At 30.6% G+C, this 21291-nt stretch overlaps 2 protein-coding genes across 4 annotated transcripts; one reads left to right on the top strand and one right to left on the bottom strand.

Moving 5' to 3' along the window:
* Positions 1–397: 397 nt before the first annotated feature.
* LOC109807339 (mannosyl-oligosaccharide 1,2-alpha-mannosidase MNS1) lies at positions 398–9243 on the bottom strand. 3 transcript variants are annotated; one of them, XM_083075706.1, is made up of 15 exons: positions 8964–9243; positions 8605–8652; positions 8302–8496; positions 6447–6559; positions 6093–6158; positions 5773–5944; positions 4381–4470; positions 4094–4218; positions 3193–3258; positions 2789–2897; positions 2607–2705; positions 1567–1647; positions 1323–1493; positions 843–1028; positions 398–754 (listed from the first exon to the last, which is right to left on the bottom strand). In XM_083075706.1, exons 1-15 carry the CDS (start codon positions 9123–9125, stop codon positions 740–742), a joined length of 1698 nt encoding a protein of 565 aa, XP_082931832.1. In that variant the 5' UTR covers positions 9126–9243; the 3' UTR covers positions 398–739. The 3 variants fall into 3 exon arrangements, with proteins under 3 accessions (XP_082931832.1, XP_082931831.1, XP_082931833.1); XM_083075705.1 differs by having other exon boundaries at positions 398–1028; XM_083075707.1 differs by lacking the exon at positions 8605–8652 and having other exon boundaries at positions 398–1028.
* Positions 9244–14949: 5706 nt separating this feature from the next.
* On the top strand, positions 14950–18833 carry LOC109807338 (uncharacterized). The gene is made up of 2 exons (XM_083074638.1): positions 14950–14958; positions 17673–18833. The coding sequence occupies exons 1-2, from the start codon at positions 14950–14952 to the stop codon at positions 18831–18833; spliced, it is 1170 nt and encodes a 389-aa protein (XP_082930764.1).
* Positions 18834–21291: the final 2458 nt, after the last annotated feature.

Raw genomic sequence — 21291 nt, 5'->3', positions numbered from 1 at the left:
ATCGATCGACCACATGCCTGTGGGAATTTTTCTCCTTTCATGAATCTGGTCGTTAATTTAAATCCTTTGGCATGCATGGGGTGATTGCTATATTGATTTAATGTGTTTTATCTCTTTTTTTTTTTTACTCCTTCGAACATATATTTAAGGTCGGAATTTTAACCTTATATAATTTATTCTTTAAGATCAAAATTGAATTTTGGACAATTTAATTAAAATATATAATCCTCTACTTTCATTTGATTTTTTTTTTTTTTCATTTTCAGATTGAATGTCAATTCTATGCTCTTCCGTAACAACTAGAATGAATTAACATTTTCATAGACAACACTACTCAATTACCTCAAATCTCTAAAACATTAATATAATGAAATTATAAATTAGAAGAGCCACAAAATCTAAAATTCTGAAATTGAATTGAATAACTTACATTTCATAGTTGCAACAATACACAAGAATTTACAACTATGCAAAAAGTGATCAGAAAAATAAGTAGACTAGCCTCTATTTCTATCTAGGCATTTACACCCACATTCATCCTAATAACTACACCAATAAACAAAGCTTCCAAGCATTTTCACCGTTTTACTGTATAACTTAAAATTGGATTGTGATAGAGAAGCAGTCCCTTGTGCAATGATTAATCAAAATGACGGATCATTCTCATGCAAAGACATTGACAAATGATCATGTCCATAACAGCAGGTCCAAGTCTTGGATCTATCTCGAGAGTGAGGAATTAAGCTTCAAGAATCTGTTTACGATAGTCTCAAAGCAAAAACTCTTAATTACTTGTATTCAATTCGACCTTCTTTTCTACCATACAAATGACGTGGAAATACCTCTTCTTGGTTTACACTCTCTTGACGATCAATTCTAGTCACAATTCTTATAGGGTGGGCCTCTGTGTTGAACACCCATTCATCGAGAGAGAGAATTGATGATGGTGAAAATAAGAGATAAAGGTACTTTAGTGTTTCAGCAAGGAAGTAGCTTTGCATCATATTATCTTTGTCACCAGTATTCACCTGCATCATGTGTTCAATAGTGCACAATGTATAAAACAAACAAATGTTTTATTGTACAATCATTTCATAGAACATACTTAACTTATGATCATTTCATATCACCAGTTTTTGCAGGGGTTTTCTTTCATGAAGATTGTTGCATATGTGACATTTTGTCAACACTATCATATATATGTATGTCAAACAAGTTCACAACAAAATGATAATACTTAACAAATCAATGCATTAAGTCTTTTCCAAGGTAAGAGCAAATCATGCAAGAGAAAGCACTAAAGCAGTTTAAGAATTTCTTACATCTTTGAGTCCAACATATCCTGTCTCAATCCGAGAATTATTTTCAAATGCTTGGAAAATATTCCAACCCCATTCTCGGTATGTTTTGTTTCCAGTGAAACGCCAAAGGTAGAATAGAGACTCGATTGTTTCAGGCCTTTGGATATTCCACGAGGTACCAACACTCATATCCTACAATTTTTTTAACCTTAGCATACAACATCATGGGGATTTGAAGAATAATATGAGAACTTAATATTCAAACCTCTCCATTGCGAAAGTAATAGTTCTCTCCTGCCAATTTAGTTGGTGTTGACTGGTAGAAATTGTAACAAGTCCATGCAAGCTGTACAAGAGAAACCATTGGAATTTAGTACAGGTTTGAAAGGGGAAAAAAAAGTAAACCAATATATTTTGAGCACAAATTAGTAATTATCATCAAAATATTTACCTTTTTTTTATAAAAAAAATCCTTCAAGATATTTATCCTTCACTTTTTATTGAATCATTATACTCTTTAATTACTAATTAAGAAAGAAAAAATAGAATTTTTTGTATTCTTTAAATAATTGCTTACAATCACTCATTTAATTATCTTTTTTTTAATCTTTTTTTTAATTATATATATATATATATATATATATTAGAATAACTATATTGTATGAAAATATTTTTAGTGATTTTTTTCAATAGTTCATCTCTTTTAATTTATTTTTAAAATTTTATATTAAATTTTGATCATATTTTTTTAAGAATATATAAATAATTAAAAATATTCTTATATTATGAGATAAATTTTTTTATTATAAAACTAAAATATAATTTATATATTTAAATATATTTATTTTAATAATTTTTAATTATAATATAATTTATATATTTAAATTTATTTATTTAATTATCATCGATTATAGCTATACAGAATAAACATTTACCAAACACATTTCACAAATTAATACTAGTTAATTGAATCAAATATAAAACTTTGGATGTTGTGTGGTTTGGTTTCAGAGGCAATTTATATCTCGGCTTCAATTTGCAGCTAAGTTTTTTATTTTGTTCTAAATAATGCTTCCAACTCTTGGTATGACATTGCTTTTAAAAGAAATCGAGAATTTAGAAATATTTAAAGATTGCTCATTTTTTAAGAAACAAAATCAAAATTCACTCACTATGCATAAATTAAAAACATTTTAAAATACTTTTTTCATTACTCCTAGACGAGGAAGTCATCATAGTATAGTGTGACAATCCAATGTCTATAGTCAAATTAAATGATAACACAAATACTTATATAAGTATTACCTCCTCTGCAAGTGATATCATTTTGTTAGCTTCTTCGTGGTCATAACCAGAAGATCCCAAAGCCAGCATTCCAGGAACAAAACATGCTAATTCATCCATCTGAAAAAAGGATATGAGACTAAAGATTCTTTTAATGACATGTTTCACTGAGGCTGAATAAATTTCCTTTTCAAATAACACACCTTGTCAAAGACTGCATTTCCAAGCTTCTCAGATATATATGTAAAAGATGAAGGTGTTGACTTCCTAATCAAGCTTCGAAGACCTTTCATTGATTTCTCCCACATTTCCCTAAATTTGTCATTTGCTCACACATTTAATTATGGTCCAGAAATACATGTTTAATTCAAACTTTGAACTTTCCTATTAAAGAAGTACACAGGACTACAAAAAAGGATTTCCCAACTATGTAGTATATTAAACCAAATAGAAAACACATGCAACTGAAGTCCAAAAGAAAGTGATGGCAAGTTTGTCACAAGTGTACGATTTATGACGACATAAGATAATTGGATTGATAACTTCTTACAAAGATATGAAATATGCTTAAATTTTTAAAGGATGATTAACATTTCAAGTTCATTACCTATAAAATGTTACAACTTCAGTTTTATTTCCTTGTATCCAAGCCTTGAGTAGATATTCATAGAAGCTGCAATACATATATTGGTAGCCTTGTCAAGTATCTAAATAATGAAGTGATTGGAAAATATCAAGCAATTTATAGCCTAGTCAAGGTTAATTTCGATAGTTGACATCTATTTTCAATCTATTGTCACACTAATGTTACCAATCAGCAAGAATAACAATTAGTTGAATTGAGAAATCAGTTTCAATTTGAAAGATATATCGTCATATTTTTTTTGATCTCGTATATATCGTCATATTTAAATTGTCATTATACATTAACATATTAAAAATTACCATGTACCTATTCAATAAAGTAAAAATGTATCAATAATCCAATTCGTTCCATATTTCAAATAATCGTAACTCAAATACATGTAGATTGTTGAGGTCGGAAAAGTAATTTAAAATTTCAAATTCAAATCTCTAAGATATTATTTAGATTTTAAAAGATATTAATTTTTTTAAGATATTATTTAAAATTAAAATATATTATATTTATTTTAGAGATTTATTTTTTCTTTTAAGATTAGACTATAAAGTTTTAATATGATGTTGTTTTTATTTATTTATGATGTTGTTTTAATATGTTCTCTCACCATTATTGTACCTAAAAGAGGAAAAGATTTTTGTTCCTAGCAATCCCTTCATCAAATTCAATTTATCGTCGATTTGTTTCTTTCCCCATGAAGCATCAACAATCCATTTGTATCTTTTATGTTTCGTTCAGCTCATAAAAGTCAAATAGTTCAATAAAAGTTAGCATGAAATTGGAATTGAAATTTATTTGAAGACCTAAGTAACCTATAATTCTAAGATTTTATAATAATGATGTTATAAGATATTATTAATATCATTACCTATCACCCATGGCACCAAATGTAATTGTTCCACTCGATTGAGCTCCAGTATGTGGATTAAGGTATATAGGAAGCAATCCATCTTCAGGAAAAGTTCTATAAAGTTCCTTGATGACCTTTTCAGCCTAAAATAATTAGAAGGCAAAATTATAACACTTTAAAAATCAATACACTTAGGAATGAGAAAGCTAAAATACTAGAACAAACTCAGTTCAAGAAAAAAAAAATACAAAATTGACAAAAAAAAAAAATAGTTAAAAAACACATGAAAAACAATAAAAAGTAACCTTTTGTCTATACTTGGGGTCTTTTGTCCTTTGAGAAAGAGCAATAAATTCAAGTTGCTCTGAACCAGAATCTGCAAGAATACTATTTCCCTAGTAATAGAGAAAATTCAATTAAGAAAATAACACAAGCTACAATAAGTGAAAAATGATACGCATTTAGTTATAAAGTTCAGGAAGCAAATTTAATCATATAAATGATTGAAAGAAAACACTAAAAGAAATGTGCATAACATATTACATAACCCATAGACTACAAAATCCAAAGGAAATGTTGAAGGTGAAACTAGCATGAATACTAATATAGAAGAGGGATCCTTTTACTTCAAGAATAAGTCTACTTAGACTTACTCCGTTCAATAACTCATGTTCTACATCAAATTTTAACGATCTAACCGTTCAATTTAAAGTTCTTAATGCATAGATTAAATATGCAAATTTTTAGAAAATTTGAGAAACATTTGATACTTCGTTTCATTAGTTCAAATCAATGTATAAAATAATTTTATGATTATCCGTCAATTTGAATTAATGAAATGAAGTATCAAATGATTTTCAAAATTTTTAAAAATTTGCAGATTTGATCTTTGCATTAAGAACTTTAAATTGAACGGTAAGATTGTTGAAATTTGATGTAGAACATGAGTTATTGAACGAAGTAAGTCTAAGTAGACTTACTCCTAGAGTAAAAGGATCCCTCCTCTACTAATCTATATTACCTTATGAATCCTTTATATTTTTTAATAGCCTTTTCAATTCTAACCAACATTGCCCAAATAATGCCATGAAATTATGATAACATTTGCAATAAAAAAAAAAGATGTGTTTTTCTATATATATATATATATATAAAAGGAAGGTTCAAACGACGCCGGTATAACTTTTACTAAGTGTTACACCGCTCAATAACTTTATATTAAATGTGAATTTTAAAAATACAACTGTTAGATTGAAAGTTCATATTTTTTAGATCATATATGTCAAATTTTGTTAAAATTGAACAACAACTTGAAGGTAATCAAAGTATTTATATTTTAATATATTTTGAAATGTATATATTACGTCAATTTTGTTTTATGAGAATGAAGTATCAAATCATCTTAAATTAATACAAAATTTGACATATATGAACTAAGAGATATGAATTTTCAATCTAACGGTTGAATTTTTAAAATTCATATTTAATATAAAATTATTGAGCAGTGTAACACTTAGTAAAAGTTACATCAGTATCGTTTGAACTCTCCTATATATATATATATATATATATATATATATATATATATATATATAAATGTTGACAATGACATTTTGATATAGAAAACATTAACATCTTTGTGTTAAAATATTAAATATAGATAAATAAATAAAGTACACGGTAAGGATAAAACATACCCGAGCCCATGGAGGGTTATTTATATTTCCATATTCTAAGTTAATTCTGTTATACGGAATTCCTGAAGGTGTATTCCAAGCAGGCAACAACTTATCTGCAAGATCCCTAGCCTTTTCAAGGAAAACTTTGTCACCAGATAGGTCATAAGTACTAAGAAGGCCACCCAAAACTCTAAACACAATCAAATTAATAGACAAATGAGAAAACAAATTAAAAGACAATTTTTACTATAATCTTCTAAGTTACAACAAATATGAGGTGGGGAAGATGGAATTTAAAAAATAATAAAAAAAACTAAGATTGAACCTTCTAATTCAACCTTATGGTTGTCTCGAACACACTAACTTCAATATTTCTGTCAAAAGACAATGATTTTGCAATCCACCTGTAATATTTGAAATATTATATTAGATGCTTTGAATGTAACCACATTTGATAAAAAAAAGAATTATATAACAACAACAAAAGAATACCAACATTCATACAATCATGTCCATAAAAAAAAATGATATATCCACATTATAAAAAAAAATGGGATAAGTCTTTTCATTGTTTTGTTTTTCCAATTCAACTTGTAGCAAAGTTGAAAAGGTTGTACAATAAAAGGAGAGATATTCATAAATATGTTGAAAAGCATGCATAGAAGATTTATTAAAAATAAACAACAACTTACTCTTTTGCTCTTTCGAACTGGGCATCAAGACCCATTATAAATAATGTGTCAAGTGAATCAACTAAAGTTGCCCCAAGTCCACCAAAATTGTCAACACCATACATTGATTGTGGCTGTGAAATGAATAGAAAATTAATTAGTTGTACAATTTTGATTTTATTGAGGAAGGAATGGAAAAGAAAAAAAAATGCGAATTAAAAGATAACAAATATTTTCGTGAGAAATATCATTCAAAACCTCATCATACAATAAGGCAAAAACAAAAACAAAAAAATCAAAAAATAGCATGCATAGACACCTTTTATATCATTGTTTTTATTGTACACTTCAGATACATTTTAGTTGCAATTGGCATATATTATTGTGTATTGTACTGTGAAAATTCATATATCCTTTGATGGATCAAAAGTTAACTGTAGTTTGTCGTCTCAATATATGAAAGATGTATCTCTTTTATAAGCTTAAACAACTTAACCAAAAGGATTTCCTCTATCTTATGTAGCAAATTTTCAAGCTTGACAATCATAACATGACCTATGGTTACCTAACCTATCTTACCCTACACAAGGAAAGTTCAAAACTTGCCTTACTAAGCAATTGATGGAATAACATTATTGTGGTGTAGATGTGGGTTCGGCATCAAATTGTCATACCTCGTCTCACGTCTATTATAAAAATAAGTGTTTTGTCTTAACTAAAAGTGAAGTTACGTTTAATTCATGTTAGTTATGTCTTTTTATAAAACGTAATAAACCTACATTAATTTAATAATTATCATTATTGCATCTTAATGTGTAAGGCATGATAGATTGTTTTAAGATTATAATTGACTATTGTATAAATTTAATTAATAATATTATATGAGGATGATTTATTTATTTTATGAGTAAGTCTACCTAAATTTATTTTGTTCAATAACTCATGTTTTATATCAAATTTAAACGATTTAACAGTTGAATTTAAAGTTCTTAATGTATAAATTAAGTTTACAAATTTTAAAAATAAAATAAAATTTATTTAATATTATATTTTATTAATTTAAATTGATAAATAATCATAAAATTATTTTATAAGTTGACTTCTATATTATATATGTAAGATGAGGGTTAACTTCTAATATTTTCTTTTGAGACAAGTTTAGCATTGTTTTAAGGTCTAGGACAATGTCACTTTGGACAAAAACCCACCCCATTGTCAAGCCTATAAAATTTATAATTAAAATCAGTGAAAGAAAGGTATTTCATACCTATCTGCATTTATAATTTTGGGGATACATATACATATGAATGGTAATTTAAAAGAATAATAAGAAATAAAGATTGATTAGATGATGAAGAAAAATGGTTATAATATACAATTAAAGGAAAAATATATTTAAAGTAACAAAAGGGAAAATGAAATAATGGATGAGGAATTTACATTATCGTTAAAGAACAAAAACATCTAAAAAAACAGTAAAGAACAAATCAAAGTATAAACTTTATTAGTTGTTATAGATTAAATTCTAAGTAACTATCTTAACCAGTTTAAGTGACTAAGAACAACTCTTTACTCCTTAATTACACTTAGGGGCTTTACTTTATGTCCATATTGCTAGAAAAAAGTACACTTGTGTAAATGACATGAATATATGTCATCCAAATTAGCTCAATGAAGTGCAATGAAAAATGCTAGTTAATCAACTTATTCTTCATAGTGAGTTACTAACTTCTTCTCTATTAAAAAATAATAAAACTCAAAAAGCTTAATTCAAAAGGAAGGGGAAACTAAACAAGTGACATACATAATATGTATTCATCGTATGCAAGAAGTGGCATAGATTAGCTAAAAGGTTAAAAAAAATATTATGAAAAACCTTAAGTTCATCCTTTCCCCATGCATACTTTTCATAAGATGTCCAAGCATGAAGCATGGCATCTTTTACTTTATCTCTTCGTTGTAAATTAATAGGATCATCCTCAACAGAAATGTCATTTGTGAATTTATCGACTTTTTCATCATTTTGGATACTTTCTGCTGAATCTTTGATATTGCCCTTTACATCTTCCAACTGCAATTTCAAATAACTCAAATTAAGCCAACAATACAGCTAAGGCCAGCAAAAAACTCAAAAAGTATAGCTACAACCCTCTAGATAATCGAAATTTGCACATCTTACTTTATTTTGCAAGCGAATAACCTCTTTTTTTAATTTCAAAATATCCTCCTGGTAAAAAAAAAAAAAAAAAAAAAAAAAAAAAAAAAAAAACCTTAAAGAACTATATCTCAAAAAAATCGAAGTCATCAAGAGAATTCATAAGCAAGTTTCAAATTCTTAAACCAATGCATTAACAACGATCAAATGAACCATTGAATTTGAAAACATTAACAATGGGTATGCAAAGTGATACGGTATTCCTTTTCCAAATCTCACGTGGAATTTTACAAAAGAAAGATATTGATTTCATGATTATAACAAAAACGAAAAATCATTTAATCATATAACTAAGAAGACATTAGAATAAATAGTGAAACAACCTGGTGTCCCATACTAAGTGATTTGCGTTCATAAAGAATCCATGCAAGTGATACACAAACAATAAGGACCAATGCAAGTCGTTTAGGCCTCTTTATGTAATAACGAGGCTGTAAATATCGCCATACAGATGTAGACGATGAAAAAGAAGATTTCTTTCCCATTCTTCCTCAAACAATTAATCTTCAATCAACCCAGAAACAAATCTAAGTAAGAGAAAGAGATGGAGTATTAACAGTGATATTAAAAAATAAGAGTTGAGATAAGAATGGTATTGTTATAGCCTTATAGGTGGTGTGGTACAAAAGGATGTATAAGTTGTAACCTCAACGCAAAGAACGCACGCAGTAAATGTCGGGGGACTTTTCTCTATTTTTGGAACTTCTCTCCTCCCTTTTTTTCTTTCTTTAACTTAATCATTTTCATCCTTCACTTAGATAATTTTCTGAATTATTCTTTTAAATTAAGAGTTTTGTTGATGAGCATCCTACAATAATAGTTATAAATAACATAGTAATTTTTTATTTATATCTTTTATTATTAAACACAATATTGTTTATTAATTTTTTTTAATTATCTATATATAAATTTTAAATATTTTTATTTTATTATCTCACTCATTGTTTTATTTTTTTTTACTTTAAACAAAAAAATTATTATTTGTAATTTTATGTAATCTTAATTATTTTTTAATTATCTTAATTAATTTATTATTTTCTGAACATGTAAGTTATATTTTTAATTAATGATAAATTACTTATATTATGATATAATATTTTTTTAATAATGATCAATCATTACTTTTAAAATTTAAAACTCAATTTTGAAATAAAGAAATGAAAAGAATAGATAGAGAAGAGTAGACGATTAATAAAATCAAATATACAAATAAAGATAACATCTTTCAAAATGTTTTTGTTTAAATTTTTTTAGAACATTCTTATAGAAGAATAATCCTTAAATGTGCTCTCATTTGATATAATTATTTTAGTTTATATATAAATGTGTTAAAATTTAATTTGAATTTGAAGATAATAACATATTCATAAAATCAATAATTAATATAATTTAATTTAAGTTAAATTTATAAATAATATTATTGTTATAATTTAAATAAAAATATATTTTTTTAATTTGTGCATTGCCAAAAATAAATATTTATTTTTATAAATTTAAAATTCATAATCAATAAATATTTTTAAATATATAAATTATATTATATACTATTTATAATAAATAAATATTTTAAATATATAAATCATATTTTTAGTTTATAAAGAATAATTTGAATTTTAATATAAATTATTTTAAATCAAAACAAATGATGGGTAATGAAAATAAAAAATAAAAAAGGAGACTAGCTTGAAATAGTTGTAAGAGATATTTTTTTGCTAGTTTCAGGAATGATGTGTGAAATGCACCTTCAAACGAAAAATATTGTGTGTTGAACAAGGTTTATTATGGTTGGAATTATTAAATGTTTGATTTTTGATTACGTTAATATAGCCTTTATTTATAGAAACAAAATTTACCTCAATGATGCATTTCAAATGAAACTAATTTATGATTATTAGTTGGTAGATATCCTTGATGTAAAGTTAAAATATATACATATATAAATTATAAGTTATAAATTTATTCTTTTTCTTGTTAAGTTCTTACGTTAATGAATATTCAATGTTTTTATTAAATATTTATATGTTAAATAACCAATTGTAAAATATTTTTAATTTTAACATAGTAATTTCTTTCGCACAATAAACTTCTATTTCTTTTTGTCATACATTCAATAATATATAACTCTATCCCACTATAAATTAAGCTGAGTTAGGTCCAGTTTTCAACTAAAATTAAAAAAACAATTACGGAAACATGATCCAGTTATGTTTGTTTTTGAACATGTAATGATAATTAAATATAAAATAAAAGTATTTTTCTTTTATATTCTTATATTAATATTTAAATAACCACGAGTATATTTATTGTTTTATATTTTATTTTGAGTTGCTTAAATGATAAATTTATTTTTGAAATTATAAATTAAATACTAAAAGGCAAAAATATTATATATATATATATATATATATATATATATATAATCCTGTCATAAATAAAGTGGGATTCTCACCCTTTTCACTCTAAAAATTAAACATTTTTAATATTGTATCCTTTTTCTCTTTTGATTGTGTTTATTGACAAATAAATTCATATTTAAATTGTAACAATGTATATTTTTATTAATAATTGTTGATTTTACTAATTTTGATTGCTATTGTGGCTAGTTATTAATTGTTGTTAGACTCTAAAGATTAAGAAACTCTTATGAGTATAGTTGTTAAGTATTGTTCTGAATAGAGTTTAAGAATTGACTTGTCAAGGAAAAAATATATAAAAAAAAATTTAAAAGATGGACTTCATACTTCATTTTCTTAAGAAAGTTAGAGAGAGAAATTTTGAAGCCTAAAATTATTCTTTCTTTATCTTAGCCTTCCTGAGAGTGTAAAGAACCTTCCCCTGATTGTAGTTGAGTAGTTGAGTGGTGATTTGAAGTCCCTATAGTTAAGAATTGGAGATCTTAAAGGATTGGTGTGGGGTTCTTTGAAGAGTCTCAACCATCTTCCTTCTTCCTCTTTTCTCTTGGATTTAGAGGTGAGGGGAGTTTGCAATTAGTTGCTTTTGTGTTGTTTTGGTTGAATTCTCCTTGAATTCTTCTTGAATTGCTAAATTACGTTGTTGATTTGAGTTGAGATCGGAGTTGGTTATTCTTGAAGCACATTGGGGGTGAATATAATGATTCTATTCCATTGTTGATTGCATATTGTATTTATGATTGGAATTGAGTTATTTATGATGAGTAAATGTACTCTATGTGCGTATCTTTTGATTTTCAGGTGAAGGGAGCCAAATTCATGATTATGCCAAGTGCATAAATCACCATTGCATTGGGTGCGGCTTCATGATGTCGGGTATGATGCAGGCTAGAAGTTCTCTACCTCATTCTCACTAGGTGCAAGGTTAGTGGTGTTAGGAGTGAGTTAAAGGAGAACTCTTTAACTTGGTCACGCCAAGCATGGATTAAATAACGTCGGACATTGATGCCCTTAGAACTCTTTGAGAAATCATGTTATGTTGTAAATTTTTATCCAAATTTGTCATTGATCTAAGATCACATTGTTAAATTGGTTTGGTAGGGTTAAGCTACTTAGACTACTCACTTGTGTTGTAAGAGATCTTTTAGTTGAAATATGTGATAATACATATAGTTGTGTTGTACATATGTTGCATTGTTGATATATTGTATGGATTATATGCTTAGTTGAGATTAAGATAAGTTGCATGGTTGTGGTATCTTGGAATGTTGTTGTGTTGTTAAAATTTAGAAACTTTTATAAGCTGATATGCTTGATATTGGTAGTATAGTAGTTATCTCCTATACTTATTGTGTTGTCTTCCTTGTAAGCTTACATTTGCATGTTTCCTTATGGTTAGACTGCAATAATCAACACATACACACACACACGCACACACGCACGCACGCACACGCACACGCACGCGCACATACACACGCACACACACACACACCCACACCCCCCCCCCACACACACACACATACACACACACACACACACACACACACACATATATATATATATATGTGTGTGTGTGTGTGTAGGATTAGCATGCAAGTAATATTTAAATATATTATATATATATATATATATATATATATATATATATATATTTAAATATTACTTGCATGCTAATCCTAGTTAATAAGATTTAAGTTTTTCGGTACTTGTCGTTGAAGCAAGTGTAAGGACTTGATAGATCGTTACATCAATCATCTTAAATAATTATATTTTATGTTTCCTTGGATACTTATTTTTTCTACTTTATGGTTCCTTTCATATTTATCTCTAAATTAAATTTAAATATTTTTACAGAAATTATCAATAATTAAAAAATCTTATATCAAAAAATATTTTTATTATAATTTTAAAATATAGTTTGTATATTTAAATATATTAATTTATTATGATTTTCTATTATAATATACTTTATATATTTTAAATATTAATTGATTACAAATTTTAATATTATATATATTATGTAATTAATATTAATACGCCTATTAAAACATGTAAAGAAAGAGTCATACATTGTTTGTAAACTATATATTTTTTTATTTTTTATTCAAAATTCAATTTAAGTCTTTTGGTGGTCTTACTCAATTGGTTGAGTAACTGCGAATTTCTTGATATAAAATTAATTTATATAAATAAAAAATGAATGAAATTGAGAAGAAGAAAAAAGAAAGAATGAAAGAAATAGAAAAAAAAATTTATATATATATATATATCCATTTGTTGGTTGCATAAAAATAAGATTGGAAAAATAAATAAATTTTACCCTTTTACTTTATTCTTAACATAAAAACATTTACTATTTTAATATTTTATGTCTCAAATAATAGTTTATAAAATTAAAAAAAAAATCATTCCCTTTATTTTTATGTTAATTTAGAAGGGGGAAGTTTTTTTAGTTGGCTCCAAAAGAAAATATTTTTTAATTTCTCATCTGAAATAAATAATATGAATTTTTTTCTATTTTTTTTTTCTTTCTTATTCTCCATCTATAAAACAACCGGAAAATTAATGACATAATTCTCTAACACAAGAAAAAAAAAATATTTTATTTGTTTATTTTTCCTTGTACAATAACGTTAACTTGAATATAAACTTATAATTGTAGACATGTTTTCTTTTGGAAGAACCGGCATATATCGTATACATTAATATATAATGAAAACACTTTTTTAATCGTGAGTAATATATATATATATATATATATATATATATATATATATATATATATATATATATATATATATGAGGTGGGTTTAAACGCGGTATAACTTTTATTAAGTATTATACCGTTTAATAATTTTATATTGAATGTGAATTTTATAAATCTAACCGTTAGATTGAAAGTTCATATCATTTTATATGTGTATATCAAGTTTTGTTAAAATTGAACAACAACTTGAAGATAATCAAAGTGTTCATATTTTAGTATATTTTGAAATGAATATATTACGTCAATTTTGTTTTATAAGAATGAAGTATCAAATCATCATGAATTAATATAAAATTCACATTTAATATAAAGTTATTGAGCGGTATAATACTTAGTAAAAATTACACCGGTGTCATTTGAACCTTCCATATATATATACATACATATAATTAATTAATTATTGATATTTAAATACTTAAAAAATGATGCATATTTATCTTTTAGTGTTAATCATGATAAAATCTAATAACCTAATTATACCTATTACTTTTACAAGTATTTATATGATAATAGATTTAGACTAAATTTTCCGTTTGATATTCTATAGTATTAAATTTGTAGTTTTCGTCTCATTATATTTAATTATATAATTTTAGTCTTTTAATTTTTTAAAATATGCAATTTTGATTATCTAATTGGATGTTTATTTATTGATGATTAAAACTGTAATATTAATCATGATTTTACATTAATTAAATAATATAATAATTAATATTTAGTAATATTTAAATTAAATTTTATTTTTATCTCATAAAAATAATAAATATGAGATTAAAAATAATAAAAATAATAATTAAAGAAGTAAATTAGGCTAAAAATAATTAAATATTAATCGTCAACTATCCAATATTAAGTTATAACTAATGTTATAATTTTAATAATTAATGAAATGAAAAAATCAAACAGATTTTATAAGGTTCAAGAACTAAAATTACAGAATTAAAAATAGAGATTAAAAATATAAATTTGATATTATAGAAATACAAAAATTGTAATTAAGCCATAAATTTATTATTCTTAAATTATAAAAATCATTTGATATTTTTTATTTAAAATTTAGGATAATTGGTAAAAGACGCTATGAAAGAATTTAAAATTATTGAATGCTGGTATTTGTCCAAAATAAACGTAATGAGGAAGGTAAGTAGCACAGTGAAGCAGACATGGTTTTATTTTTCTTTTGGAATTGAAGTTAAAGCAGCATTAGATTAGAGTAAAGCAACTTGTAAGATTGATAACCCTTATAGATATTGATATATTGAGTACATATATTCTATAATCCAAAATATATTATATTACTATCACTATAAATTCGCATATCTCATATATTCAAACCTTTACTGTTTAAAGATATACGTTCAATACTAATTTAATATATTTTGATCATATAATCATGTTAAAAATTATTAAAGTCAACTTAATAATAATGGGAGATTAAATGATATGGATATGTATATATCAATGGTGTTGTTTTGTAATTTTGATCAATCAAAGAAAAATTATTTTAGATATTAAAATTTATATTATGTCATATTTATAATTAACTTTTTAATATATTTACATCATAATTGATATATTTGTATTTTTATATGAAAGTAAATTAATATACACTAATTGAGTCATTAGTCTTTATAGTATCGATGAATTTAACCTCTTTAAATAAAATATCAACCGAATTTGACTCTTATGAGTGAAAAAAAAAACACTATTGAAATTAGAGAGAGGAGATCCTACAAAAGGTGACCAACCAAGCTTTTTAGTAGAGTTAGATTAATTATCGATGAATGAATAGATATTGTGTGTCAATAAAATATATATATATATATATATAATATATATATATATATATATATAATATTAATATATACTAATCTATATTTAAACTATTGGTTTAAATTTTGGTTCTTGTTTAAGTTATTTTTTTATTTAGTAGTAGCAAATACACATTCTTTGATTTTTCTCTTTTATCAATAGAAATCACAAACATAATAATTAGACTCAAATCTAAAATTTTATACATACTATCTCAATTGTTCATTACTAAATTGTCCCCTAGTGATTTATACATTATTTTGATATATGAATAAAAATTATTATTATTATAATTCAAACAGGTCAGTGTAATTATATAAATTTAAAATATTATGAAATAATAATATATGAATATACTAATAATATGTGTGTATATACATAATAACATAATATATATAATTTGTTATATAATAGTAGTAAATATATATATATATATATATATATATATATAATTTGTTATTAATAGTAGTAAATATATGTACAATTTTTTAATTTCAATTAAGTTGTATACATAATATTTTTATTTATATATTAAATATATTTATTGGTCTATTGATTAAGTGTTGTTGTTGAAGTTAAATTTAAGGATTTTTTTAAAGAATTACAATAACAGTAATAAAATTTGAATTTAATATCATATTTATACTACTTCAAAATCTCTCCATTAAGCTTGGAAAAAAGTTCTTATTCTATATATTAAGGGTTTAAATATTATCTTTTAACATGTTTTCTCCTCTTATTTATACGTGTTTAACTAAATCCGTTAAATTTTTAACAAAACACAATCTTACAATTTTCATATTTGAGAAAGTCAATATACTGAAATTTTATATGACAAATACAATACTTGAAGAATAAAAATACATTTAAATCTTATTCATAAAAAAAATATACAGGTCTATAAAATAAAAATAAAAATAAAAATAAAAATAAAAATGGTTATCTCTCCTCCTAAGGAAAATGTGTAATATACCGTATGGTGGCCGACCAGGCCGAATACTCGAGCCCGAGAACCCGAACTCGCCGACCACTCGCGAAGCGAACAGAACACTAAGGCCGAATACCCGAGAACTCCGACCGCTCATAGATCGAACGGCACGTTCGGTGCACTCGGTCGAACCCCATACTTGCGCCAGGATGATTACGGAGAGCTTAATTAACATAATATATCGGATTAACCCCCCTAATTTTTCGGGGCCCAATCCCTAATCACGGCCCAATAAGAACACCTATAAATAGGACCCCAACGAGGTATGTAATCAACTTTTAACTACCGCATTTATTACGCCGAACACTTACTTGAGCGTTGGAGTGTCTTTGCAGGCACACCCTCCCCTCACATCGGACTACCCAGATAGGAACGAGAAGACCGAGACCTAGGATCAGACCCGCTACAACAAGGATAAGTGAAGTGTGTATCATAATATAGGAACATTTGACGCCCACCGTGGGGTCGAAGCGATTTTTTCAGCCCCTTTGAACTTTACGACTGAGACCAAGATATGGTAGTAACGCGCAAGGGACAATCAACGACAACTCAACCGATTCCTAATCCCGAGAGCAATCCCACCATGAACAACCAAGAACGATACCCGTACGGAATGCCTCAGACCCAACCGAAACCTGTGATACAAGAGGCCCAACCAAACACCGAACGAGCTCAGCCGGACCCCCAAGATGACATGCGCGCACTGCGCGAAGAAATAGCCGCCATCTGAAGACAGAGGGAGGCCGATGCCCGAGAGCTGGCTGAGCTGCGTCGACAAAATGTCGAGCTCCAGAGTCTGAATCAAACATACGTGCCATCAACTCCCACTCTCCAAGAGGAGTCGGCATACCATGCCCCAACCGACCAGGTGACCCGAACACCAGTCACCTCTCTGACAGGTAACAAGGCCGACACCAGCGTTCACTCCTTAAGACACCCATTCTCACGAAGAATAATGGAAGCAACCCTGCTGGATCATTGGAAGAGTCTTCCAATCGAAAAGTATGACGGATCTACCAACCCCGATGAACACCTGAACGTCTTCTTGACGTAGGCGACCCTCTCCGCTCAAGATGATTCGGCTTTGTGTCGAATATTCCCTACGTCGCTGAAAGGAAGAGCCCTGAGCTGGTTCACGAGATTGCCGAGCTCTTCCATCGACTCGTTCAATGAGCTGTCATCTCAATTCACTCTCCAATTCACGACGAGAAAACCGTACAGGACGACATCGTTAGCACTACCGGGGGTCCATCAAGAAAAGAAGGAAAGTCTGAGAAGCTTTATGGACTGTTTCAACAAGATTGTTATGGAGATCAGTGATCTTAACCCTGCCGTGGCATTGGACCGGCTGAGCACCGCTCTGAGGCCCGGACGTTTCGTAAACAGCTTGTGTAAAAAACCACCAGTTGATATGAATGATCTCCGGCGCCGAGCCGAGAAGTATATGCAAATGGAGGAACTTGCGGAGACCCGGAATCAGGCCAGGGCCGAAGAAAATTATAGCAGAAAAGAATCTGGCCGAGAGCAGGTGAGAAAGACGAATGCCGAGCCCTCGAATACTCGCCCCCCAAGAGGACCTCATTACACAGCGTACACTCCCCTCAATGCGAGTAGAGCCAAAGTGATGGAGCAGGCCCTCGCATCAAAAATCCTCGCGATGCCAAAAAGGGCGAACACACCTCCCAGAGCCGACAAAGCCAAATCATGCCGATTCCATCGAAACAGGGGGCACTCCATTGAAGAATGCTCGGCGCTGAAGGACAAGCTCGAGGACCTTATCAAACAGGGTCACCTCAGAAGCTTTGTCACCCCCCAAGTCCACCAGTCAAGGGAAAGAGACCACCGCTCTCGCGAAGCTCGTCTGCCAAGAGACCGACGCCGTCGATCCCGTTCGGTCGAAAGGCAAGATCGATCGCAGCGCTCCAGGGAAGACAATGACCGATCACAGAAGGTGATCAACACAATAGCCGGAGGTTTCATCGGAGGCGGGTCCACCTCTTCAGCACAAAAACGACACATCCGTGCCGTCCGATCAGTGAACAGTGTGAACCAGCCGAGGATGCCGAGGATGCCACCTATAACCTTTTTCGACCGGGACTTTCGTGGCGTCGACCCCGTACAAGACGACCCTATGGTGATTTCGGTCGAAATACACAACTGCATCGTGAAGAAAACGTTGGTCGACCAGAAAAGCTCGGCCGACATCTTGTACTAGAATACTTTTGTGCAGCTTGGAATCCCGGAGGAGAGCCTAGAACCATACCACGAACCACTGGTAGGCTTCTAAGGCGAAAGAGTGATGACGAGGGGATGCATTGACCTGTACACCCATTTCGGGTTCGATCAAAAGTCTTTCCGGGAGATCAAAATCCATTATATTGTGGTGCACGCGAACACGTCGTACAACATTCTTTTGGGCTGACCTTCAATCAATGCGTTGGGGGCCATTGTTTCGACACCTCACCTATGCATGAAATTTTCGTCAAGGGATGGGCAGGTAATCACCGTGCACGCCGACCAGAAAACAGCAAGAGAGTGCTACCTCTCTAGCTTGAAGGTGCAACCTATTGCCGACCCCTAGACGACGACAAGAGGTGTGAATGTGGTCAGACAAGAGATGATCGAGCACATCGACCTCGATCCTCGGTTAGGAGACGAAGAGTGAATCGAGCCCGCAGAAGACCTCGTCTTGTTTCAGCTGGGTCGAGTACCCGAACATGTCACGCACTTGGGATCCCAATTGAGTAAAGCCGATTCGAACCAGGTGAAACGAACGGTTCGAGATAATAAAGAGCTATTTGCATGGACGACGTCAGACATGCCAGGGATAGATCCCAAGTTCTTGTGCCACCGACTGGCTGTCTGCCGAGACGCCCGACCAGTTGCCCAAAAGAAGAGGAAGATGGGAGACGAGAAGAGAAAAGCCGCGGATGCCGAGGTGCAAAAACTGTTACACGAAAAGTTCATCCGAGAGGTCACATACACCACCTGGCTAGCTAATGTGGTGTTAGTTAAAAAATCGAATGGGATGTGGAGAATGTGAACCGACTACACCGACCTTATCATAGCCTGCCCCAAGGACGCCTACCCACTCCCATGCATCGACTGACTCGTCGACGGCGCGTCCGGACACGCTATCTTCAACTTCCTAGACACTTACTCTGGCTACAACCAAATCAAAATGCACCCAGCCGACGAAGAGAAGACGGCGTTTATAACCGAGAGCGCCAATTTTTGTTACAAAGTAATGTCGTTTGGGCTGAAGAACGCCGGGGCGACCTACCAGAGGTTAATGGACAAGGTATTTCAAGGTCAGATCGGCCGAAACATCGAGATCTATGTGGATGATATGGTGGTCAAGTCCAACTCTCTGGCCGATCATTTAATCGACTTAGCCGAAATCTTCGATGAACTTCGCAAGCAAAACATGAGACTCAATCCCGAGAAGTGTACATTCAGGGTCCAAGGAGGCAAATTCCTAGGTTTCATGTTATCGGCGAGAGGCATAGAAGCGAACCGAGACAAATGTCAGGCCGTGTTAGACATGCGAAGCCCAAGCAACCTCAAGGAATTGCAACGCCTTTTAGGAAGATTGGTCGCCTTATCCCGATTCCTCCCACGGCTAGGCGACAAAGTTAGCCCGATGACAAAACTCTTGCGGAAGGCTTTGGCCTTCTCATGGGATGAACAATGCGAAGCCACCTTCGCAGCGTTGAAGACGACCTTGGCGACGCCATCGACCCTCACGAAACCTGATCCTCTGAGTTCGCTACTTGTATACTTGGCCGTGTCCGAGGGGGCGATCAGCTCGGTTCTGGTGCAAGAAAAAGAAGGCACCCAAGATCCCATATATTTTGTCAGCCGACTACTGCAAGATTCAGAAACCCGGTACCAGTTGATAGAAAAAGTGGCACTCAGTTTAGTACACACTTCCCGACGCCTACGTAATTACTTCCAGAGCCACCGAATTGTCGTACATACTGACTGTCCAATCGCTAAGGTGCTAGGCAAACCCGAACTCGCCGGAAGAATGATGGCCTGGTCGATAGAACTCTCACAGTTCGACATCACTTTCAAGCCGAGAGGACCGATCAAGGCTCAATGCCTGGCCGACTTCGTGAATGAGCTTCACCCGCATGGCCAATTTGAGGAACATTGGTGGACCCTCCATGTAGACGGCTCCTCAAACAGCCAGGGGAGCGGGGCAGGGGTGATTTTAGAAGGACCGAGAGGGATAAACTTGGAACAATCCTTGCGTTTCCGGTTCAAAGCTTCAAACACTCAAGCTGAGTATGAAGCTCTATTGGCCGGATTAAGGCTGGCCGAGGACATGGGCGCATCAAGAATCAAATGTCGGACCGACTCCAAAGTGGTGGCCGAGCAAGTTGGCGGAAATTTCCAAGTAAAGGACCACAACATGATGAAATACTATCATGCCTATCAAAAACTGAAGGCGAGCTTTCAGGAGGTGTTGGTCGAGCACATCTCGCGCGACGACAACGCCCGTGCCGATTAGTTGGCGAGGTTGGCCGCGACCAAGAAGCCAGGCCATTTGAGAACAATCATTCAACAAGAGATCGACCACCCCAGTGTCGAGGCTGAAATGGTAGCAAGTGTCAATGCCGACCTGGCCGACCCTGACGACCCCCCAGATTGGCGAGACGAACTCAAGG

The sequence above is a fragment of the Cajanus cajan genome, chromosome 5 (assembly GCF_000230855.2).
Source record: "Cajanus cajan strain Asha chromosome 5, NIPB_CcT2T_4, whole genome shotgun sequence".
Taxonomy (NCBI): domain Eukaryota; kingdom Viridiplantae; phylum Streptophyta; class Magnoliopsida; order Fabales; family Fabaceae; genus Cajanus; species Cajanus cajan.
This window is presented reverse-complemented; position numbering and strand designations above follow the sequence as displayed.